The sequence below is a fragment of the Pipistrellus kuhlii genome, unplaced genomic scaffold (genome assembly GCF_014108245.1).
Source record: "Pipistrellus kuhlii isolate mPipKuh1 unplaced genomic scaffold, mPipKuh1.p scaffold_m20_p_22, whole genome shotgun sequence".
NCBI classification, from domain to species: domain Eukaryota; kingdom Metazoa; phylum Chordata; class Mammalia; order Chiroptera; family Vespertilionidae; genus Pipistrellus; species Pipistrellus kuhlii.
Genome location: NW_023425521.1, coordinates 2,849,218 through 2,872,427, shown reverse-complemented (window position 1 = coordinate 2,872,427; position 23,210 = coordinate 2,849,218). Strand labels below are relative to the sequence as shown.

General features: G+C 46.8%; 1 protein-coding gene across 6 annotated transcripts in view; it reads left to right on the top strand.

The window, feature by feature from the left end:
* RFFL (ring finger and FYVE like domain containing E3 ubiquitin protein ligase) overlaps positions 1-23,210 on the top strand; it is a 66,816-nt gene that overhangs the window by 37,919 nt on the left and 5,687 nt on the right. For 4 of the 6 annotated variants that reach the window (XM_036450697.2, XM_036450698.2, XM_036450699.2 and 1 more), the window contains exons 2-5: positions 10,339-10,526; positions 17,784-18,194; positions 21,097-21,180; positions 22,125-22,335. In XM_036450697.2, coding sequence (XP_036306590.1) covers positions 10,347-10,526; positions 17,784-18,194; positions 21,097-21,180; positions 22,125-22,335 — 886 coding nt within the window. In that variant the 5' untranslated portion in view covers positions 10,339-10,346. Of the gene's footprint in view, positions 1-10,335; positions 10,527-17,783; positions 18,195-21,096; positions 21,181-22,124; positions 22,336-23,210 lie in introns of all 6 variants that reach the window. The other 2 variants (XM_045586150.1, XM_036450700.2) reach the window with 2 other exon arrangements.

The window sequence follows — 23,210 nt, the reverse complement described above, 5'->3', positions numbered from 1 at the left end:
GAAAAATTTATTGAAAGGAGGATATAGAGCATTAATTGTAGTTGACACAATTAGGTCAAAAACCTCTACTCAGCTGGAACAGAGATGGCCAGAATGGAAACTGAAACACGTCCTAAATGTTGATTAAGGGCTTTATCTTTAGAAAATTGGGGTCTATCTATAGCTCCTGTACCCTGAAGTTGAAAGTAGGAAATGCAGATGACTTCCTGGATGTAAAAATTAAAATGTTGGGGGTTCCTAGGGGTGGTTTTTCTGTCCACTCCGAATCTTGAAAGGTTGGCTTGGTGGATAGGTATCCCTTTTTGGTGTCCCTAGAAAAGAGTAGAAATTAGTATTAGATAATCCCTCTCTGCTAGCCACTTTATGTGATTTCTGTTGTCCTCTCTCACAGGCAGTCTATTAACCTGCTCTCCCAGCGCACAGGCCCTTGAATTCCTAATGCGAAGGGTAGGGAGTATGGATGGTGAATAAAGAGCCCTCTTTCTGTAGGACTACAAATTAATTAAAACACCGGACTTACATTCTGTCACTTTCATTCTGTGTGACCCTGGTCCAGTTACCCAATCTTCGTTATTTACAAATGAGCATTTAAATTCTGATTTTTGCAGGATTATTGTATTAAATGAGAGAATAGATGCAAATATAACAACCCACTTGGCACATGATTCTTGAAAATGAAAATTTCTATGATCATTTGAGAAAGGGAGTGCCTGAGTCTAAATAATTCCCTCAGTTTTCCTCCTGTCTGCTGTTGGAAGAAACAGCACAGCAGACTCTCTCACCTAAAGCTTCTAAAGCTTCGGTAATTTTTCTTAAAGTATTATTTCGGCGGTGGATAGAGGAGGCTGAGCCTGAGCCCACACATCTTTGAAATCTTTACCATGTCAGTTTGTATAGAGGCTCTGGAAGCTGTTTGGGGGAGAGGCAAATATTTAACACTAGAGGCCTGGTGCACAAAATTTGTGCACGGCTGGGGTCCCTAGCCTTGGCCAGTGATCAGAGCCTATCGGGGCTGTCTCGGCCCAGTCCTTGCCAGACAGGGCCTGTAGGACAGAGGAAGGGATGGACATGGGTGGTTGGCCACCAGCCCCAAGGAGGGAGCCGGCCCTTGGCCCCCCTGGGAAAGGGGCCGTGTCTGCTGCCACTTACCTCATTTTCCTGTTCCAGCCTGGGGCCTGAAGGCCCTGGCGGGGTCGGGAGAGGAGGCGACAGTCACTGGGTCGGGCGTGGAAGGGAACAGTCGCTGGATGCTGATGCCACTGGCTAGCCGTGGGAGGTTGGCTGTGGGAGCACACTGACCACCAGGGGGCAGCTCCTGTATTGAGTGTCTGCCCCCTGGTAGTCGTAGTCAGTGTGTGTCATAGTGACTGGTAGACTGGTCATTCCTGTCATTAGGCTTTTATATATATAGGTTAGCCCCATGCCTTATGATAATGCCTGCTATTTACTGAAGCACTGCCTTCTGCTTTTTCTGTAAATTGAAAGCCTGGTAACTTGCCTCATGCCTTGACCAACAAAGGTGTGCTCTTTATACCATCACCTACTCTGTCTCCAGCTGTGATAAATAGGTATATCCATTCATGTTATACTGAAGCTCAGAGAGGCAACTTTCTCAAGCGCATTCAGTTACTGTGTTAGAGCCAGGATTTAAGGTCAGGTGTGACTGACAGTTTAAAACCAAAGTAAAAGGATTATTTGGGAACTTTTTTTTTTTTTTTTTTTTACTCGTTTGTTTTCTAAAAATTTAGCCCTAAACTGAAATTCTTATCTAGGAACTATGCAAACTGTCTGTTAGGTTTTAGAGCCTGGGGGACTGTTTTCCTCGTCTGTGTCCCAGCCTTGTGAAATACCCTTGTTTATGTCCTGTCCACAGACCACTTGAGCAGGGCTGCGGATCTCATTTAGGCCTTGAGTTCTAAAGTTCCACAGTATACTTGTCGCCTCTGTGACTTAGGTGTTCTGAATTCTTTATTCTCAAATAAATAGCTCAGACATAATCTCAGTATCGCAGAGAACATGCTTCATTGTCCCACACCCAGCAAGTGAGAGCGGTCTGCAGTATGGTTTACTCCGTGGGTTGCTTACTTACTTACAAACACAACAGTTGCCCCATTTGATGCTCGTGTTGCCACCAGCATTGTAAATCTTCCCCTTCTGAGGTGGACACCTCAGGCAGGTCTACTGGAAAATTCCAACTGCGATTCTGAGATTCTGTATTGAGTTAAACAGTTTCAAAGGGAGTTCAAGTTTCTTTTCAGACAAACTTATTTTTTAAAGTAAGCAGCCTTCTACGTGGAGAGATGATTTTAAATTTCAGGTAAGTGCTCAGAATAATGATTGATTCTTTATTGTATGGGTGATGTGATCAGACTTTAGTAAAGGGGGGGGGGGTGTGGAGGGGGAGGGAAGGACACACACTATATAGCGCTTTCCAGCCTATGTTTATTTTAATGAGCTGTTTACGGAGCACTTACTATAGGTTAGGCACTTTATGTATGTTACTTCTTATCCCTACAATTACCTTCTAACAGGGGAGGTATTATCTTCCTTATGCAGGCGAGGAAGGAAACAGACTTAAAAAGCTTACGTAACATGCCCAAGGTTAGCTACCCTTTGCTTTTGATAAGGGATTTTTTTTCATAGTCACTTTATGTCATATAAATATTGATAAAATGCTTTGGGCTCTAAGGAAAGATAACTAGTACTTGCTTCACCAGCTCGTATTGATAAAATACTGAGTGTTCTTTTGGGCTCAGTTTGTTCATTCCATAAAGTATTTGAGTATCTGCTGTGAAGTGGCAGTGTGCTTAGACGATGCCAGTAAAAAAAGTGAAGACAAAATAAATATAATTACAGATGATGATAGTTATCACGCAGGAAACGAAAAGGTCAATGAGAGTGTGTGTGGCTGAGGAGGATCCTCTAAATAGGCAATATTCAGTTGAGACCTGAAGGATGCCAAGGAGCCAGGAGAAGAAGCTTTTTAAGTTTTCAGGAAGGAGCTGATAATGCTTGAAGAATGGAAAGGGTACCGTGGCTTGAAGCTTAGTGAGCGGTGAGGAAAGGAGCATGTTGTGAATTGGAGAGGTAGGCAGGGGCTGATGGCACACGCAAGGGTCTTCTACTCTTAAAATGCAATGGAAATCCATTAAAGGGCTTTGAGTGTGTGTGTTTTGAGGGGAGGAGGGAAGTGGACGATGCCTGTGGAGAAAGAATCGGAGAGGGGCAGGAACTGAGGCTGGGAATCTAGTTAGGAGGCTGTTCTGGACTGGAAATACAGTAGAGCACAAAGTTCCGGCCCTCATGGATTTTTTATTTCAGTTTGGTGACGCAGTTAACAAACAAATAATATTGGCTGGTACTCAGTGTCATGTATGAGATTAGACAGTGATATTTAGACTAAGGGGTGATTGACAAGAAGGAGCCAAACATGTGAAGGTCTGGAGAGGAGTCTAGGCAGAAGAACAAACAGCAAGTTCATTGGGCCTAAGGAGGGAAATGGAATAGAGCAAAGATGGTGATTTAGGCCATTGTCATGGGCAGGGGAGATGGGAATGTATGTCTTCAGCTTAAACATGGTATTTAAGCCACTGATTGAGGTCTCCTTGGGGGAGAAAGTGGGCACCAAAGACAGCCTAGGCACTACCAACATTTAAGAAAAGAGGGAGGGGAAGGAACCAGCAAAGAAGCTTTAAGGTAAGAGGGAAATCAAGAGTGCATTGTTCTGGAGGCCAGCAGGGCGAGTGTTTCGGGGGGATGGAAGGAGGGCCACGGGGTCCTGCAGGAGATGGAGAGTGAGGCTTGGAATTCCTTGGTGATCTTGCAGAGATTGGGTGCGGTGGTTAGGCCAAGCTAGCTTGGAGAAGGCTGAAGAGCGAATTCTGGATTGAGCAAGTGGAGTCAAATACTGAGAGAGATCTTGATGTAGAGGAGAGCAGAGGAAAGGGCCTTTACCAAGGAGTGGGGACATGGGCTCAGAATGGTTTTCTTTGTTATTGTTTTTTTACAAATTACAAATATCCCAGATGCTTAAAAACCTCTCTTAGAGTTTAATTGAAGTATAACTAGAGAAGTCCACAAATTGTAAGTTAGGGTTTGATGACTTAATAGGCTTTGGGGTCTAAGCGACGTCTTTTCAAATCCTGGCTTACTACCCGTTAGCTATGACCTTTCACAAGTCAGTTAGCCTCTCTAAACTCTGGTTGCCTCACCTGCAGATGGGAAGGACGAATCTGCCCTGCCAGAACTGTTGTGAGGATCACATGAAATAACACTGCGTAGTACCCTGCTCAGTGCCGGGCAGATAAGAGCAGTCTTCCAATGAATGGCTACTTTCTTCTTTACTTGTTAAAATATGTTATTATTTATCAGTTACTTCAAAGAGGCATAGCTCAGCCACATTGCTAGGCTTTTCATAGCTGTTCAAAGCCATTGCAATTATACTTTAATTGCTTTTTATGGACAATATGCAAGATGAAGCAAAGCCCATTCTGTAGTAATGATCCATGACGTGGGATACTTTTCTTTATGCACCGAGAGCATAGATGCTTTTAATAATTCCAGGAATATGGTATGCAGTAGGCAAACCACTCTCAATAAACGAGATAATTCTGTAAGGCTTGCCATCTAGACATTTCCTGATTTACTATAATACATCAGAAAGGTGCTTATTTGAGGATTTGGGGGCATTTTAATTAGATGTTTTTAAAAGGTTTTTATAAAGTCTTATACAATGTGTTCACCATACATATGTTAATTCCAAAATGTTGCTGTCTCTGCATCCTTGTGAAGCCCATTGTTGCAGGGGTACTTGGACACACAGACCAGTCAATTAAAATGACAACAGACTGGATGGGAACCTTGGGGACTTGATTTTACTGCTGTAGAATTTGGTGGTTAGCAAGATGGCTTTGGAGTTGCACTGCACACTAGCGCTAATTTTACTAGGACACTGACATTCTGACCCTCTATGCCATGTGGCCATTCTTTAAAAAAAAAAAAAAAAAAAAAAAAAAAAATATATATATATATATATATATATATATATATATATATATATATATATATATTATATATATATTTCATGGAGTGGAAGGGAGAACTAGAAACATCAATGATGAAAGATAATCATTGATAGGCTGTCTCCTGAACGTCCCACACTGAGGTTCGAGCCCGCATCCTGGGCATGTGCCCCATCAGGGAATCGAACCATGGCCCTCAGGTTCATAGGTTGACATTCAACCACTTAGCCACGTGGGCCAGGCCATGGGAACATTCTGACCCTTCTCTGCTCCATGGTAAAGCCCATGACAACCACTGAGCCACTTAAAATTATTTGACTTGATCAGGTGAACAAGTGAAGTGGTTGTGTAGGAAGAAATCACATTACTCCCCTCCTGCCCGGGATAAGTCATCTGTCTTCCCCTGGGTTACCGCTGTAATTTTCCCGTTCCGCAGGGATCAGCCTCCCAAGAAATAGCAGCGTACTTATCAAGCTGACAGGACCTGTGTGCTAGCTGGCCGCTCTTGCCTCTCACCACAGGGCTCTTCCCCCGGGAATGTCAGTTTTCTTGTTCACCCCAGCCCTACATCTCTCCTCCCCTGCAGGCAAAGTGGAGGAGGAGAGCTGGCAGTTTTCAAACACACGCAGTGGGAGAGTAGGCAGAGACCTTGTTTGAGGATTAAGTCTCCCAGTCCCTCTTTTCTGAAGAGGGCGAGGGGATTTGGAGAAGGGATTTTCAAGCCCTCAGTGAAGATATGGTAATTTTCTTTCACGATCAGAAGGAGGTTTGCAGATCCGAGAAGGAAGCTTTTCAAAGTTGTTAACTAGGGAGACTTCTTCATACACCTCACATTGGTTCCACTTTCAGTCCTTTAAGTTACATAAGCAGATGCCATGCGTTTGAATCTGTTTAGGGCCGAGGGATGAAAAAAATATTCCCAAGAGAAGAATGTGTAGTTCTTGTATGGCAATGTTAAAGTTACAAACTCTTTCACTCCCCCAAAATAACCCTGAAGATAGTTATTATTTAGACTAAGGGTTTTCCAGTTTGGCAAGAGAGTACTTTTTTGTTGTTGTTCTTAACCTTCACCTAAGGATGAATGGAGAGTGGAAGAGAGAGGGAGGGGGAGAGAGAGGAGGACACATCCATTGGTTGCCCCACAAATGCCCCCATCAGGGCAGGGATGGAACCAGCAAACCCAGGTACTTGCTCCTGACCAGGTATTAAACCTTGACCATTTGGTGCACAGGCCAGCACTCTAACCATTGAACACACTGGTCAGGGGAGGCATGAGAGTACTTCTAACTGACCACATTAGGAAATGTGTCTTTTTGGTATGGAAATATATGTCAAAAAGAGTAAAAGCCTAGTCTGTTGGCTGGTGAGCTTGTTCTGTTTGAGTGAGCAGGTGAGAGGTACGTTAGCACTGGGGATTCTTTCCACCTAGCCCTTTCCATAATAACCCCTCCTTCCACGTGTACAAATCCCCAGGATAAGACTGTTCTTCACTCAAACATGGGGCTTATGAAATAACAGTGACAAATTTCCAGTCTTTTCACAGAGCCAAGACCTTGTAAGAGTAGCCAAATACTTACACAGGCCAAGGGCTTTTCTCCAAGGCTCCCTAGAGGAGGCAGTGAAGATTAGATACAGAGTTAAGAGAATGAAAGTAGCGCTGGGATGAGTATTCTCCTGACTCCCAACCGAGGGAGAGCTTTCTTCGCTTCTGTGTCAGGGTGAGCTGTCGTGCCTTCCTGGGCTGAAGTCCCCTGGGTGCAAGGACCTTGTCCGAATCACTTTTGGAAAGCCCCAGTGCCCAGCACAGAGCTGGTGCTTCTGAAATAAAGCACGAGCTGAAACAGTGCACAGCGGGCCAGCTTTCATTGGAGACATACTGGTTCCGCTGATGGTGTTTCACCAGTGCGTTATCCCGTTGTGGCAAAGCTCTTATCTCTTGGGAAACAGTTGCAATTTGTGTATTCCTAATGTGGAGGGAAGTGTGTTTTCTCGTGGTTAATCGATCATTTCCCCTCCTTTTCCTTTTTATTTCATTTTTTTCTGCTCATTCTGTAAGCCTGTCTTTGGTTATATCTGTCTTTACTTCTGTTCCACACTCTAGTGAGAGGTGACTTTTCTCCTGCCCAGAAGTGTCTATCCAGGATCTGATTGGTCACTAGGTGCCACGTTTCCTGCTACTCTGGCCCTGACTCCCATGATTTATCTCTAGCTTCCTTCCTCTATAACCTCTCTCTCTCTCTTTTTTTTTAAAATATATATTGTATTGATTTTTTTACAGAGAGGAAGAGAGAGGGATAGAGAGTTAGAAACATCGATGAGAGAGAATCATCGATCAGCTGCCTCCTGCACACCCCCTACCGGGGATGTGCCCACAACCAAGTACGTACATGCTCTTGCCCGGAATCGAACCCGGGACCTTTCAGTCCGCAGGCCGACGCTCTATCCACTGAGCCAAACCGGTCCCGGCCCTCTATAACCTCTTAATCTTCAGGGGTTTCCTCTACAGTCTTCCAATATGTCTACATTTCTCTCTGTTTAGTGACCTGGATCTTCTTCAGCTAATGCCTTCTCTCTCCTAGTCACAGTCAAAAGTTTCTTGAAAGAATAATTTATGCTTAGAGTCTGGCAAATCCTCACTTATTCACTTCCCAACCCATGGCTATCTCCTAAACTGCCCAGGCAAAGAGCATATCCACATTTTCCTAAAACTAGTCCGTTTTGCTTTTTTTTGTTTTTGTGTTTTTGTTCTACTCTCTGGCTAGTGTGGACAATTTCTTCTTGAAACTCATAACACTCTTTCAGTTTTCCACCTCTGAGCATTCTTCCTTTCTCTGTTCTGCTGGTTGGTTTTCCTCTGCTTGCCCTGTAGATCAAGTCTTCCCAAGGGTTCTCACAGACCTGCCTCTTTTCTGCCCCACTCTGGGTTTATTTACCTACTTGTAGAAGGCTGAGGATTCCCAAACCTTCATCTTCAACTGAGACCAAACCCCCGTGTGCTGTGCATACATCAACATGTCCCACAGTACAGAACTCCACTCATCATCTTAGCCTGCCCCCTCCACACAGGTACATGCCTCCTCCTGAGGGCTTATCCAGTTAGTGATTCCACTGTCCTGTTGTGCAAGTCAGAGTCCCTGGGATTCATCCAACTCTGCTTCCTTTCTCCCTCCCCCTACCTTTCAATTCATTGACACAGGCTGCTAATTCTGGCAAAGATCTGGGGACAAGCCTACAAAGCCATATTGTAGTCGTGAAATCTCTAGGTTTGCTTCTTGCCTGTGCATTCCCAGAGAAGTTGTAGTTAAAATATTGTTATGATGATAGTAGCAACAACTAATGTTTATTTAGGGCTTCACAGCCAGAGAATGTCCAGATGAGAAAAATGAAGTACAGAAAGGCTATGACTTGGGTAACATAGCCCATAAACGGGTCTTGGGACCTCTGTTTTACCCAGATCCTATGTGTTCTTTGTATTATTAGACTGTCACAGTGTTTCTATCAATCGATGATTTAAGGAATTACAGAATCCCTCCTTCAGAGGGCTACTGCACCACTGTTGTCTCCATTCTCTTGACAACAAAGAACTCATTTAATTAATTGCTCTTTACTTCATTATTCCATGTGAACTGTTAAATACCAGTAGAGCAGATTATGCACCTCCTCACCCTGTAGGAAATGGAGCAAATGTGCGCTTAGTTAAGATTTACATATTGTGTGATTCATTCACTCAGTAGTACTTGTTGAGCCACCTATCTGCTGAATACTGTATGACTAATGGTTCCTGTTCTCATGGGGCCACAGGTAAGTGTTTGGGGTGGGGTGTGGCAGATGTAAATTGGATCTGCCTACAAAAGTGAATGAATTATATCACAAGTGTATTGGAGGCAAGTGTTGGGAAGCTAAAAAGGCCCTAGAGTAGTCAGAGGCCTGACGTCATAGATGTGTGAACCAGGAAGTTACTCCCTCTGCTGGGCCTTTGGCTTTTCCTCTTTAAAAGGATCAAAGTTGAACCTGTTGGCTTCTTAGTTCCTTCCAGCTTATCATATCTTTGAACTATGATTTCACAAAGGCACTTTCAAGAAGTCAGGAGGCAGTGCAGAAAGTACCATTCTTTTATGTGAACTGTTTATTGAGTAATAACACTAAATGTTCCACTTATTATCTTGGTAAACATAGAGTTCAGGCGCAAAATGTTCATGTTGAATGCCTTGGTCTACTGAGAAAAGCACACTCTTACTTTATCACTTGGCATTTTAGTGGATTGTCTTGCCATCTTTAGGTTATTCTTACATTTGGGAGATTAACTCCTCTTTGTTTTGTGATCTTCAAAAATCGCCAATCCCGTCCTGGCTGGTTTGGATAGAGCGTTGGCCTGCCAACTGAAAGTTCCCAGGTTCGATTCTGGTCAAGGGCATATGCCTGGATTGTGGGCTCAATCCCCAGTGTTGAGCTTGCAGGATTATTATTATTTTTTTTAAAAAGATCACCAATCCCTTTCTCCCTAGTACCTGTATTTGGTATGTCAAATGGGAATAATAATCCAACACTTTTTAATAAACCCACAGAGGCACTGATTGAGCAATGAAGCTGAATTTTATTTATTGAGCATCTACTCTGTGCAGGACACTGCTAGGGGAAGGTACAGGCGTGAATAAGAAGTGGTTACTTCTCTCCAGGGACGATGGCTTAGCGTTAGAAAATAAAGGGTGAGTGTATCTGCAACCAGCTGCACTAGGTGCTGTGATGGAAGCTTACGTGGGATTGAAGGTACAAATGTCAGAGTGGTTGGTTCTGCTGGCTGGCGGGAGGGGAGGCCAGGGGCAGCAGCATGGTGCAGGGAGCAGAACTTGAGGTTTAGAGTCAGAAGGACCTGGTTTTCTGAATCTTGATTTTCTGCATGTTAGTGCGTGACCTTGACCTCTCACCTGTATACAGGAAATAATACCTTTTCACATAGTCAGTGTGAGCATGGAATTATGCAGTGTGTGTGCATGATAAAGTTGTATCTGGGAGCTTAGGAGAAGGTCATGTTCCTGAATAAAGTGGTTGTTAGGCCCCTTGTAATCGCTACGGGAAAAGGTAGTGTGTCAAGTTGGCCACCGTGCTATCCTGGCAGATCAGGTGTCTAGTCGCTTCTTATGGGCAAAGGTGACGTGGTGGTGCAGGAGGTGGCAGGAAACCAGTGGCCCAACATATTCTGCCTTGACTCTGGCGGCAGGAGTGGTTTGAGTGTCCCAGCTCACCTATGCCCTCAGGAATGGGAATGCTAGAGGCGTGTCTTAATTCTGACCTTTCCCCTTTTCTTCCCGTTCATCAGATTTTATCATGTGGGCAACCTGTTGCAACTGGTTCTGCGTGGATGGACAGCCTGAGGAGGCCGCACCACCCCAGGGAGCCAGGGCGCAGGCCTATTCCAATCCTGGGTACAGCTCCTTTCCTTCCCCAACAGGCTCGGAACCAAGCTGCAAGGCCTGTGGGGCCCACTTCGCAAACATGGCCAGGAAGGTGAGTGTTGACCGCCTCAGGCCCTTGGGCCAGCTCCCCGGTCTTTCTATCCTGCCTCTTGCCTTGCCTCTGCTTATGCAATGCCAGTAACCCAAACCCATTTATTTTGCAAAAGTAACAAAGGAAAAACTAACCAAGCAAAATCAAAGCAACTCAGCATAGATTTGGATCCCGATAGACCTGAATTTAGATGTCAGCTTTACCATTTACCAGCTGTATGACTTAACCTTTCTTGAGATCCTTTCCCTCCTTTATAAAGTGGGGATGTAGTAGGTGTACCCATCTCACAGTGTAGTGAGAATAAAATGAGACAAGCTACAAAGGCCAGTATATTCAATGCCTGGAACGTAGCAGGCACTCCATGCTATTTCCTTCATTAGCTGCTCATAAAGAGCCGGCTGCAGATTAACGTGTTCGTTTTAGCAGAAGTAATGCCACGGACGTCTCCGGTACATCAAGACCTTAACCACACAGACTGGAGGTTATATACTGTGGCGATTTGGAATGCTCCATGCATGTTTTCCAGATTAGTGAGCAGGAAGGAAACTTACTGGCTGGGTAATGGCGTGTGGGTGTGGGCCCTCCCTTTGTCAACTCCCCGAGGCAGTGTGCTCTCTGGTCAAGCACCATTAGAGCTGACATGAACCTTGACCTGGAGAAAGAACTGTATTCTGCATTCTTTGGTAGAAGGAGAGGTTTGTAACCCAGAATGGGATGTTAAAATGGTGTTAATAGGAAAATTGAGAGGAAGAAACCCTTTTTAAACCATCTGCTGTATGCCAGGGCTGTTTTTAAGCCATTTCAATTTGTTTTATTTAATCCTCACAATAAATCTATGATGTAAGCTTTAGGGTTCTTAAACTCGCATTTTATGAGAAACTAAGGCTTGGAGTTTAACAGTTAAAAGGAAACTATGTGAAGTTCCGGACAAATAGCAGAAGAGACATTAAAATACTGCTTCTCTTCCCTCCTTAGGTAGAATCCCAAGGTCACATAGTTATTAATGGCAGAGTCACCATTCAAACTAGGTCTCTGACCCTCAAGCTGTCTCTCAGAAGACATTCAACATGTCAGAACGTCTGCAGCTTGGAATGGAGCTTGAAGTCTTGACCTACCTGCTCTTTTTGTCTGTAAATGGTGGAGGATTGGCATTTTACCTTGTAGGTTGCATTTTGCCTACACTTCACTGTAATGCAGCAAAGGCGGGCACATGGCAGAGTTTTATTGTGATTTGCTCAGCTACCCAAGAACTCAGCCAGAGAGGCTGCTGCAGGCGGTGGGCAGAGGTGCCCCTCCTTTTATGCTTAGACGGAAGGTTGAGTCAATAGATTGAGACCGAAGTGGAGAATAGAAGGAACTCGGTGCCACGTGGCCTCAGTCTTCTCAGTGATGGAGATGGTGCGTGGAGTTAGGATCTGAGATGAGATGGAAGGAGAACTATTGGGTATTCGTCACATGCCTGGTGCTGAGTTTGGCATTTCAAATGCCTTACCTTCATTGGTTCCTTACAAAAGTCTATGAAATCTGTACCATTACTTATTCCCATTTTACAGATGAAGAAATTGTTCTCTTTACCTAAGGTGGTAGTTCCAAGGACTCCTCAGGTACATCAAGGAACTGTTGGTAGCCAGAGCTGCTCTTCTCCCAGTTATACCGTGAGGACTGTTAGGAACAACTGCTGATAGAAGTGGCCAAGTAATTGGCAAGAAGGAATAGGAAAAACCCTTGTGTAAATGAGTAGCATGAATTTGCAGTAGGCTTATTTGACCTTTTTTTTTTTTTTTTAAACTGGTAGTGTATAACCTTTTATTGTTATTCAACAATTTAAAAATTATTACAGTTTCAGAAGTATATAACTTAGAGTCAAATTGTTCAAAAAGTTTGTTACAAACAGTAGAACACCCCCCTCTCCCCCCCTTCTCATTTCACTCTTCTCAGAGGCAGCTACTTTCAGTTCTTTGGGCTGATTCTTTGGTAGTTACCTCCACATTACTGTTATATATCTATCTACTGTGGCCTGGTGCACAAAATTGATGCACTCGGGGCAGGTGTAGGGGTCTCCAGCCTGGCCTGTGCCCTGTCACAGTGCAGGAGCCCCTTGATCCATTGCCCCAAAGAGGTAGGTCCTGCCCACCCATTGGAGCTCCTCGATGGATTGCCCCAAAGAGGTAGACCGGAGCCGGGGGTAGTCCGTGGTGGAGGCCTGTGGACCTCCACACACCTGCAGACCCCCAGCCAGAGAGGCCTCTCTGCTGCGGCCCCACCCGTCCCCGACGCTGCAAGTCCCCGCCCACCTGCACCTGCTGAGCAGCAGCCTGCTGATTGGTCATTACCGTGACAGCGTCCTGATCAATTTTTATATCACCCTATTATTAGTATAGATATCTATATATAGCTTTCCATATCTATATATATACACTTACAGTTGGCCTTTGAACAATGTGGGAGTTAGGAGTGCTCACAACCCCTCCCTCCATAGATACATGTATAGCTTTTGACTGCCCCCAAATTTAACTGCAGTTTCTCAGTATCTGTGGGAGATTGTGACCACCTTCTTAATATACTTTATGGAGGGGAAATGGAGAGAGAAAGAGCACAGGACAGTGATGGTGTTCCAGGCTTGGGGGTTCAGTATGTCAAGCATGTTTAAATCTTGGGAGAACCAGGGGATCTAACGAGTTCTTGACATTTCTCAGCCAGAGGGAGAATGAGAATGAGTCAGGAAAGCTCCCTCAGAGACAGGAGAACGATGGTTTGGTGAGGAAGGGAAGACGCTTTATTTTTCTTTATAGTGGTTATCACCGCCTGACATAAATATGTTTGTGGGTTGCATGTCTTAGATGGTTCATAGGAACAGAGATCTTATCTGCTTTGTTCACAGCCTTTTATTTCCAGTGCTTAGGACAGTGACTGCCACATAGTGGTTAGGCAGTAAAAATTTAAATAAATAATGGACAATTGAGGTGGGAACAATCTGAAAAAGAGAAAGTAGACCAGAGAGTTTCTACGTCCATTGCTTTGTGGCTGATAATTCCATGCTGATGATTTTCATCGAGGGCCCATCCTGTACTGGCAGCCTGCTAGCTGCTAGAGGTCTAATTGTGGAGATAGAGATGAGAGGAGAGAGAGTCCTAGGCCTTTCCCTAAGGTGCTTCCTCTCTGATTAAGGAGGCCTACGTGTGCAAAGGAACTGCTAGTAATCAGCTGAGTAAGTAAGTGCTGGCAGTCAGGCATTGCTGGTAAGTTAGTCATTCTAGCTGGTAATTCCAGGAAGGTTTATTGATTTGCAGAGCAATGGCTGAAGTGAAGGTACCGGTGTGGGCCAAGTGCAGGCGTATTTGGGAATTGTGAGTGGCCTGTTTGGCCGGCATGCGGGTACTTGGGAAGTTAGGGTAGAATGAAGGTGGGATCAGGTGGTGAAGGGCCAGGACTGCCTTAGTAAGGAGCTTGGAGCCGTGAGGAGTACGTTACACAAAGGAAGACCTGGCCAGTCCTGTTTCAGGTAGCAGACATGGCTTCACTAGTGACAGTGTAGCACTTGGGGAGCTTTTGCCTACTGGAACCTGGAGAGAAGGGATCCGAGGCTGTCTAGGGTGGTGGCTGAGACTGGTCATATAGCTCATTTAGTGAGCACCTCTTCACACCATGCTCTGTGAAGTAGTACTTGTTAACCCTTTCATTTTACAGATGAAAAATAGGAGACACAGACACTAAGTTACTTGAATATGAAGACAGGTGAAATGTAGGGGAAGAAGGTAAATTTGAAGATAACAGGATATTGGCCAGTGTGCCTAGGAGCGTCGCAAATGATCAAAATAAGGAACTTTCCCCCCTATTTATTGGAAAAATAAATGATTGAATGTCTACTGTGTCTCAGGCATTGCTTGGGCTGGACAGGCAGAGATGAAGTAAGTCATGCTTGCCTAACAGAGAGCTTGCAGTCTGCCGGGAGGTGGGGGCAAACACATAGCCATACAAAGAAGATAGGAAGCAGAAACAGGAATATTTTTGTGGGGGGTCGGGAGAAGGCAAGTTCCAGTTTGGATATTTTCTTGTTACAAAAGTAAGAAATAATTTTGTGTGATTCACAGTGAATTTTGTGAATATTAAGGATGTTTTCTCCAATTAGAAATTTTCATTTGTAATTTCATGCTTAAGTGGATCAACATTCTTATCAGAAGGGTTTGGCATTTAACAGCCATGGGCTTTTTAAATGTCTTGTCTGAAGCGGTTGAATTGAAATGAGTACATGGATCGTACTGCCTTTCTTTTCTTCACGCGGTATTTTCTGAATGCTCATTCGGTACAAAGCACAGATAACATTAAGGATGTCACAGAGAGAACCTAAGAAAGATGAATCTCCTGCCTTCCCAGAGTTTCCAGTCTTGTAGAGAAATGGCAGGCTGTTTCTGCCACAAGCCAAATATCCCATCTGCATGGCTAATACCTACCGGTATTAGCAGCCCTGACAATTCTATAGTGAGTTTGGCATTCAGCCTCTTTAGTTGGGTCAGTTTGAGGAGGAAGACGAGTTTGTGTTTGGAAACATGGATGAGGTATTCAAATCTCAGAGTGGAAAGAGAGGGGCTGGGTTCCTGGGTATTGCAAAAGCTCAGAGACGAGGCCAAAAGGAAGCTGTTTGTGAGTACATACCGCCTAATGCTGAGGCTTAATATACACAGTCTCATGTGATACCTCCAGTGGTCCTGAGGCCGACAGACCGCCCGACTTCTCAGGTGAGGGGTCTGATGCTCTGGGGTGTTTTCTGTTTGCACAAGTTCCCTTAGCTAGCAAGTGAACAGCCAGGACTTACCTGAGTGTGTCCCTCTGGCTGCCCTTTTCCCTCTCAGGGGGATGCAGCAATGAATGCCTGCCTCTAGGAAGGGCCATGAGGAGGAGGGGCTGGGAGGGTGAGAAAGTGCCAGGGAATATGGGTGGTAGGGAGGAGGAGGAATAAGTGAGGGGCGGGTTACAAAGGAGGGTGTCTCCCCTGGTATCCATGAAGGGCAGTGTCTGCTGAGGTTCTGCTGCCGGCGTTTTAAATGCTGGATGTGTGTGTTCTCTTGGCATTTATGCAGGCACGTTGGCTCCACCAACTCATCTTCCATGCTACCTTGTTACTCAGTTGGTTTGCTCCATTTGCTAGAATTCATAAGAGCATGATTCTTTGGCTCATTCTGCCCACATTTGTTGGCCAGCTGTGTTTCCCTTCCCTTTCTCTCCTGCCTCTGCAAACTGGGATTTTAGCCTCGAGCTCTCTTTCTCCTTCAGGGTATGTTTCGGATGCAGGCTGACTTCAGAGTCCCTGTTAGAGAGTAGTTGGCTGATTGAGCAACTCAGGGCTTTTTAATTGTGTCAAGCTAGGTCTTGTCAAACTGCACTGACAAGTAATGGTCCCTGTCAGGACCTACAGCGTTGAGACACTGAAGCCTCTTCACTTCACTGTCAGTCATCCTAACACACTTTTTCCCCAATAGCAAAGCTTCCGGTGGGAACGAACCCCCAAACTCCAAGGTGTCTGTTTTCCACCTGAGCTGCTATTGGGCCCAGGCCATTAGGAAGCGAGTGCAGCCTTGCGTCCTTTGAAGCCAGTTTTGAACATTTTACGGTCTGGGTCTAACTGTGTGGAGTATAGGGAACTTGATCTGTACCCTTTCGCAATGCCTTCTAAGTATTTATAGTCAAACTGGGTGGTAAACATGCCCGCCTCCCCTCACTGCATGAATGACCCTTGGACAAGACTAAATATAGCTGTCTCACTGTGCAGACTTGTGCTTCAGCCCCACACAAGTGTCTGTGATTTTGCCTGCGAGAATCTAAGTCTCTTGTGCATTCTTGTTGGCTTGAATAGAAAAGAGGGAGCAGAAATGTTGAGGCTAATACTTAAGTCACCACAGGATGAGAAGGTTTTCATTTCTATAAACGGTTGAGTGAGCGTGCCCTTTAGTATCATCACAGTGTGCCCAGGAGTTACTCTCTGGGGAGTGGGACCCACTCCTGGCTGCAGCAGCTCAGTCAGATGTCACTGTGCTCGCTCAGCCTGTGGGGCAAGAGGCTGAGGATTTGCTTCCTGTGAGTTGAGCAAGCCCTCATGTATTGTGTTGTCTGTGATTGTGGGAGTTGCTGCTGCCAGGCAGTACCAGCTTGCCTGCCAGGCTTTCGTGTTGCCCTCTGAGACACTCTGTACTTTCACCAACGAGAGCTCCCTAAATCACGTCCAGAGGGCCTCCTATAGCTATCTAAATATTTGTCTTGGATGTGCTCTCTTCCCCACTGAATTCCCAGCGCTCTGAGCGGGCCTTCCTGGGCTGGGGGAGCCTGGGCACCAGCCTCTGGGTGGGGCACTGGGTTGGGAGTTTGGAGATGGAGAGCCAGGCTCTTGAACCAGTACCACTGTCAGCCTGAATGGGACTGAGTTAGGCAACATGGCCTGGTGGGAAAGAGTATGATTGTGGGCATCAAGCTCAGACAGACCTTGAGTATGAATCCTGGCTCTGCTGCTGGCTGCCTGCCCGTGAATATGATACTTATAACTCTAGGCCTCAGTTGGTTTGTCTGTGAAACACGGAGGTATATGAATACCTACTTTGCAGGGTTGCTTTGAGATTTAAATGACAAGCTGGGTGTAGCTCTAGCATATAGTGGCCCTCAGTAAATTTAATGAATGATAGTAGTAATAACCACCACCACAACCTTGATACATTTAGATTCTATTATCACCCCATTTTGCAGATGAGGAAACTGAGGGCCAGAGAAGCTAAGTTACACACCCAAGGTGACACCACAAGAAATGGAGTAGGGAGACAATAAAAATGTAGGGACTTTTATTTTTAAAGAATAGTTTATTGATTTGTTTTTTTTGTTTTTTTGTTTTTTTTTAAGAGAGAGGGGAAGGGAGAAGAAACATCGATGTGAGAATAACATCAATTAGCTGCCTCCTGCACATCCCCTACTGGGGATCGAGTCCACAACCCTGGCATGTGCCCTGACTGGAAATTGAACCCAATCTCTCGGTGCATGGGATGACATGCCACTGAGCAACACCTGCCAGGGCCAAATGTAGGGATTTCTTATTCTAAACCTGGTAGTCTTAACAGCCTTTATTTCTCTCTCAATAAAATAAATAAAGCCCACATGGGATAATAAATGTAGTGTCCTATACATGGATACACAGATGCATACAGAGGGCTTGCAATCTGAATACTTCTAACCTGAAATCTTCACGTTACGGTTTCCTCTGCCTCTTGCTCTAAGCAGCAGACCTGCCTGGACTGTAAGAAAAATTTCTGCATGACCTGTTCGAGCCAAGTGGAAAATGGGCCCCGCCTCTGCCTTCTCTGCCAACGATTCCGAGCAACAGCCTTTCAGCGGGAGGAGCTCATGAAGATGAAGGTGAAGGACCTGCGGGACTATCTCAACCTCCATGACATCTCTACCGAAATGTGCCGGGAAAAAGAGGAGCTGGTGCTCTTGGTGCTTGGCCAGCAGCCTGTAATCTCCCAGGAGGCCAGGACTCGTGGCCCCGCCTTTTCCCCGGACTTCCCTGAGCAGCAGGCCTTCCTGACCCAGCCTCATGCCAGCACAATACCTCCTACCTCACCCAGCCTCCATTCTTCACCCTCACAAGCCACTTCTGTCCCCCCCGCCCAGGCTCAGGAAAATCAGCAGGTACGGCCCGTTTGCAGTCTGCCGGCTGGAGGGCCCACTTCCCCTCCTGCCTTGCTTGTGGGAGTGGGGTGGGAGCTTAAGAGTCTTGATGATGTGAAACCTTGCTGCCTACTGATGCATGAGTGGAATTTCCTTGACACCGCCACACTCAGGTTTTGGCTTTTTTCAGAGGTGATAACGCACAGTCCCAGGTTTTTGGTGTGTTTTTTTTAATACATATATATCCCAGTTAGACATTAAAAAAATTAATTGTTCCAGAAACACTTGAGAAAACTCAGTTAACTTTCCAAATTTAGTTCTGTTCTAATTGCCCTCCCACGGACTCACCTTTAGCTGGGTGGGGAGCTGGGTCCTGTGTAACCATCCCAAGGCACATAGGAAAGAAAGGAACATGAGAAGGAAGGGAGAGCAGGGAACACAGGCCAAGACAAGGGCACTGCTTCTCTGGCCAGTCACTGGGCAGGGGTGGTGGGCAGATGATGAACAAGATGCTGCCTACACCATCCCAGGGGGGCCGTGGAATGGTGAGCTAAGAGCAGCACATAGACGGAGTTCTGAACAGGCAGGGGAAGTACAGAATGAGTAATGCGTGGTCTCTGCCCTCAGAAAGCCTCTCTAAGAGTTCCCTCCAGTAGGCACGCAGCCTAACTGGGATAAGAGTGAGGCGGGTGGACTTGACCACTGTGTAAGGAGTGATGGTGTCCTGTAGGTGAACTTAAGGGCCTTAGTGGGAGATTAGAAGATCCACCCAGGTTCCACACCCAATTTGTCACTGATCTGTGATCACCCCAGGTGAACTTTGAGCCTTTAACAGTGAGATGAGGTTAATCCCAGGCCACTTTCGTTCTTGCCAGATGGTGGGAGGATCGACTAGTGTGATGTCACGTCCAAAGAGCTTTGAGCAACTTAGAGCTGGCATAGTACTCACCACAGCCTCCACTCCCGGCCCCGCCCCGCCCCGCCTCCCCAGGAGTGGATGGCTGCTGCCCGCCGATGATCTCCTCTTTTGTCAGATCTCCCCGGTTCCGATCTGAGGGGCACTGAGGCCTAAAGGCCAGTGTGATAGCATACTCCCCCCCCGCAGTAAACTCCGTCCCTCCCTTGTTGGCTGAGCATGCTTTCCACCCAGCTCACTTTGCTGGGCAGGTTTTACTCCCTGCTGCGACTTCCTCCCTGTGCTGGCCGAGCACTCCTCTCTGTTTAGGGGGAGCTAGGAGAGCACCTTGTTTCCCCCAAAGAGCCTCCAGGAGGGTTTTTCAAGGAAAGGAATAGGTTTTAAGCTTCCTGTCATTAACTGGAAATTTACAGATGCACCTCCAGCTTACAGTATGTGCCAGACCTAATCGGGCACCTCTCTGATCTCCCATGTTTTCAGAGGGCCTTTCCGTCAGCTCACGTCTCCTGTTCTGGTGAGAGCTACATTTTGCAAGCCAGAAAAACACACATAAGGGAAGTCAAGTAACTTGTGTAAGGCCACCTGACAGTTCCACAGTGAGCTGCACCTAGCGTGCAAATCTCGCAGTGCTTGCTCCACCGGGTTCTTTCCTTTACTTTAGTGCCCTGGCAGCCGTTGCTAGGGAAGGGAGTGTGTGGAGTAAGCAAAACTGGACAGATGCTGGTTGTAGATTTTGATTTAGCCAGTGGGTAAAGGCAATATGCTTTGCAGTATGAGATCCAGTTTCTCTTTCCAAGAAAAAAATGGACCTACAAAAGCTGCCTGTTTAGAAACAGGTTAGGCTCTGAAAGATTGCTGTGTAACTCCCAGGTGACACCAGGAGGCCAGCCCATGCCACCTCTACATGAAGCTGAGAGAAAACGAGAGGTGGTGATAAGACGTGGTTTCGGGTGCCTCCCAGTACCTGTTCTGCTACACACGTGATCTTATTCTCTCTTGGCATTTTTGGTGGTGGTGGCGATTTCTACTTTTCATTCTTGCTGCAGTTGCTTGCCTCTTCTTAATTAGCTCCATGTACGGATCCTGATCGGGAATGAGTGGCTGGGGCCACTGGTGACTGGTTTTCTAGGTTGTCCCTTTGCTGGTGCCTCACTACCGGGAAAGGCCTGTGGGCTCACACACTTCTTTGCCCTGGGCTCACAGGAGGCTTTGCCTGGAGGGAGTAGTGGGTGAAAAGGACCTAGTTAAGGGACCTGTGGCTTAAATGGTGATGGGATTAAGAGCCTCATAGTTCTGAGTACTCTTTGGCAAACCCTGAAGAAGTACCTAGATAGAACTGTTTGAGGGGTTAGAATTCTAGACAGAGTGAAATATTTTAAGCATAGGTATTTGTCTTACATAGTCTTAGGCTAGTAGGCTCTTGGATGCTTTAAAATAAACGTTTGACAGGTTTCAAGGTAGCACTTAGTGATAGTGTGACCTGCTGGGCTGGTTGGACCCCATTTCCAGAATATGAGAGCGGTGATGGCCAGAAGAGAAGGAGTAAGGTGGTGAGGGTCCGGAAACTGTTTCAGTTGGGCCAGTTGAGGATTTAGCTTTGAGGAAGGAGAGACATGCTATGAACAGTTTGAAGAAAGCAGTAGACCTTTGTCTGAGGGGCAGACCAAGGATGGAGGGGGTGGATGTTATAGAAAGGGCAGTTTGGGGTCAGTGGCAAGAAACAATCAGTGGCAGTTAGCGAGCAGCCTCCTGCAGTGGACACTGGGCCTTCCATCCACTGGGGTGTTGAAGGAGCATCAGCGATGAGTGGGCTAATGCCCTCCTGCGGTGGGCAGAATCCATGCACGCTGGCTCTCTGCCTAACAAGGTCAGTGTGAGAGCAGCTTTTGTCACGCTGTTGTGCCAGACTAGATTTCGGGAGCAGGCGGGAGTCATGGGACATGGTGTGAACTCTGCTAATCCCTGGGCCATCTCTGCGGATCTGATGGCTCCTTTCTCCTCTCGCAGGCCAATGGCCACGTGTCTCAGGACCAAGAAGAACCCATCCACCCGGAGAGCACAGCCAGGGCGCCTGCTGAGGATGAGACACAGGTGGGCCTCTGCTCGGTGTGGGTCTGGGTCTTGGCTTTGCCCTTTCCTCATGTTCCTGGGCTTTATTAGGAATCTCTCCACAGACCCTGAGGTGGGGAAGAGAAGCAGTCTGTGATGATAGTCCTGATTCTGTGCCAGGGGCGGGGTTTGGTCTAATGTTCCTTCGGGACTATCAGAACGTTAGTGCGGAGTTGTGAGGTCACAGCGGAGACTGGGGAGCCACGCTGCCCATTGGTTTCCAGTCTCTTGACTTTCTGAGAGCCGCCAGGGCACAGGCTCCTGGAGCTGCTGCGCAGATCTCGTCGTTGTTCTGCTTCGGAGCACACAGTGGCCATTGTCAGGGGAAGGAGGTCAGATAATCAGGAGGGAAGCTGAGAGGGAGGCCGGCCTCCGCTATGGCGGGGCCAGTCCAGAGGGCTCTGCCGGTAGGGCCATGGAGTTACGGTCAAGGCTGCCTCCAGAGGAGCGCTTGCCGGCGAAGTCTGCCTCTTCTGTGGGAAAGCAGACATCTCTGCAGCGGGGAGAGAGAAAGGCCAGCACCATGCACGGGGGCTTCCTGTGCCGCCACATTTAATCTTCACAGGAGCCCAGTGTGCTGGCTCTGCTCTCCCCTTCGTGGCAGGCTGGGAGAGGAGCAGCTCGCCTCACATTACTTAGCATGTCAGTGGAGAGTCCGGATTCAAAGTCAGGGTCACCAGACTCAAATCGGTGCTGCTCCTCTCACATGCACCGCTGGGTTTGTGGCTGTTGGGACTGAGCACAGGGTGGGTCAGGCAGGGGCTGGTCTTTTTCAGTGCAAAGTGCTGTGCCAGGCACTCTCCTTGCCTCTGCTCCTGCTCTTGCGGGCAGCCACCAGACGCCCGTGTGCGAGTGCTCCGGGTCCTTGGAGAGGGGGCCAGGGGAGTCTAGAGCCTAGCCCACCCGTCTCATCTCTGCCTGTGTAGTCCGTCGACTCAGAGGACAGCTTCGTTCCTGGCCGGAGGGCTTCTCTGTCCGACCTGACAGACCTGGAAGACATTGAAGGTCTCAACGTGCGGCAGCTGAAGGAGATCCTGGCTCGTAACTTTGTCAACTACAAGGGCTGCTGTGAGAAGTGGGAGCTGATGGAGAGGGTGACGCGGCTGTACAAGGATCAGAAAGGCCTCCAGCACCTGGGTGAGGGACTGAGTGACAGCTGTCACTCACAGCATAACAGCATCTTCCAAGGAAGGGGTCCCCTCACACGTTTGCCCCATCTAATAATAGCTGTGACTTGGAGTTGAGTGCCAGGAATGGGTTAGGCGTTGTGTACATTTAATTCCCAGAGCACCCTATGACATAGGCATTATTCATCCCCTTTCTGTTTTAGAGCCAGATTGGAATTGAGAATTTCCTGGTCTAAGTTCATGGCCTTTCCCACTGTTTGTCACCCCCACCACACCCACGACTACCTCCAACAGCACTTACTCAGGAGGGAGATTAGGAAGCAAATCCTTGCGCATACTGTGTAAAGAACTGTTATACCAGTATCTGGGCTTCTCCTTTTCCTCATTTCCCCAATCATTCTACATGGTATCATGTTCAGGTGACTTCCAGTAAAGTATCTAGCTGTGATCACATGAGTTCGGAAAAATACTTTCTGCTATGACTCTCCCCCGCTCTCCCCCCGACTCTCCGTTGCTGATTCGTGGTAGATACTTTACTAGTAAAGGCAGAGAGTCCTGTAGAAGAGAAACGTGTTTAACTTTTTTGAACTCTGCATTTCCTGACATGATCTCACTTAGAGCCCTCGCCCCTTCCCTCCCTCCCCTCCCCTTCCCAACTGATTTAGTTCCTGCCCATCAGCATTTCCATTCCTTGCATGCTAACAGTGCTTGAAGTCAGATTTCAGGCTCTCCTCTCCCAGGAGTTCAAATTCATCGGAGTAGGGGACGTCTGGCCATTCACCTGATCAGGTTCATTCTTCCCTTTGGGACTGACCCCAAGAATCGCCCTAGCATTGTAAGGACATAGAGAACAGGAGATGGGAACTTCCGATGGAAACTTGATCA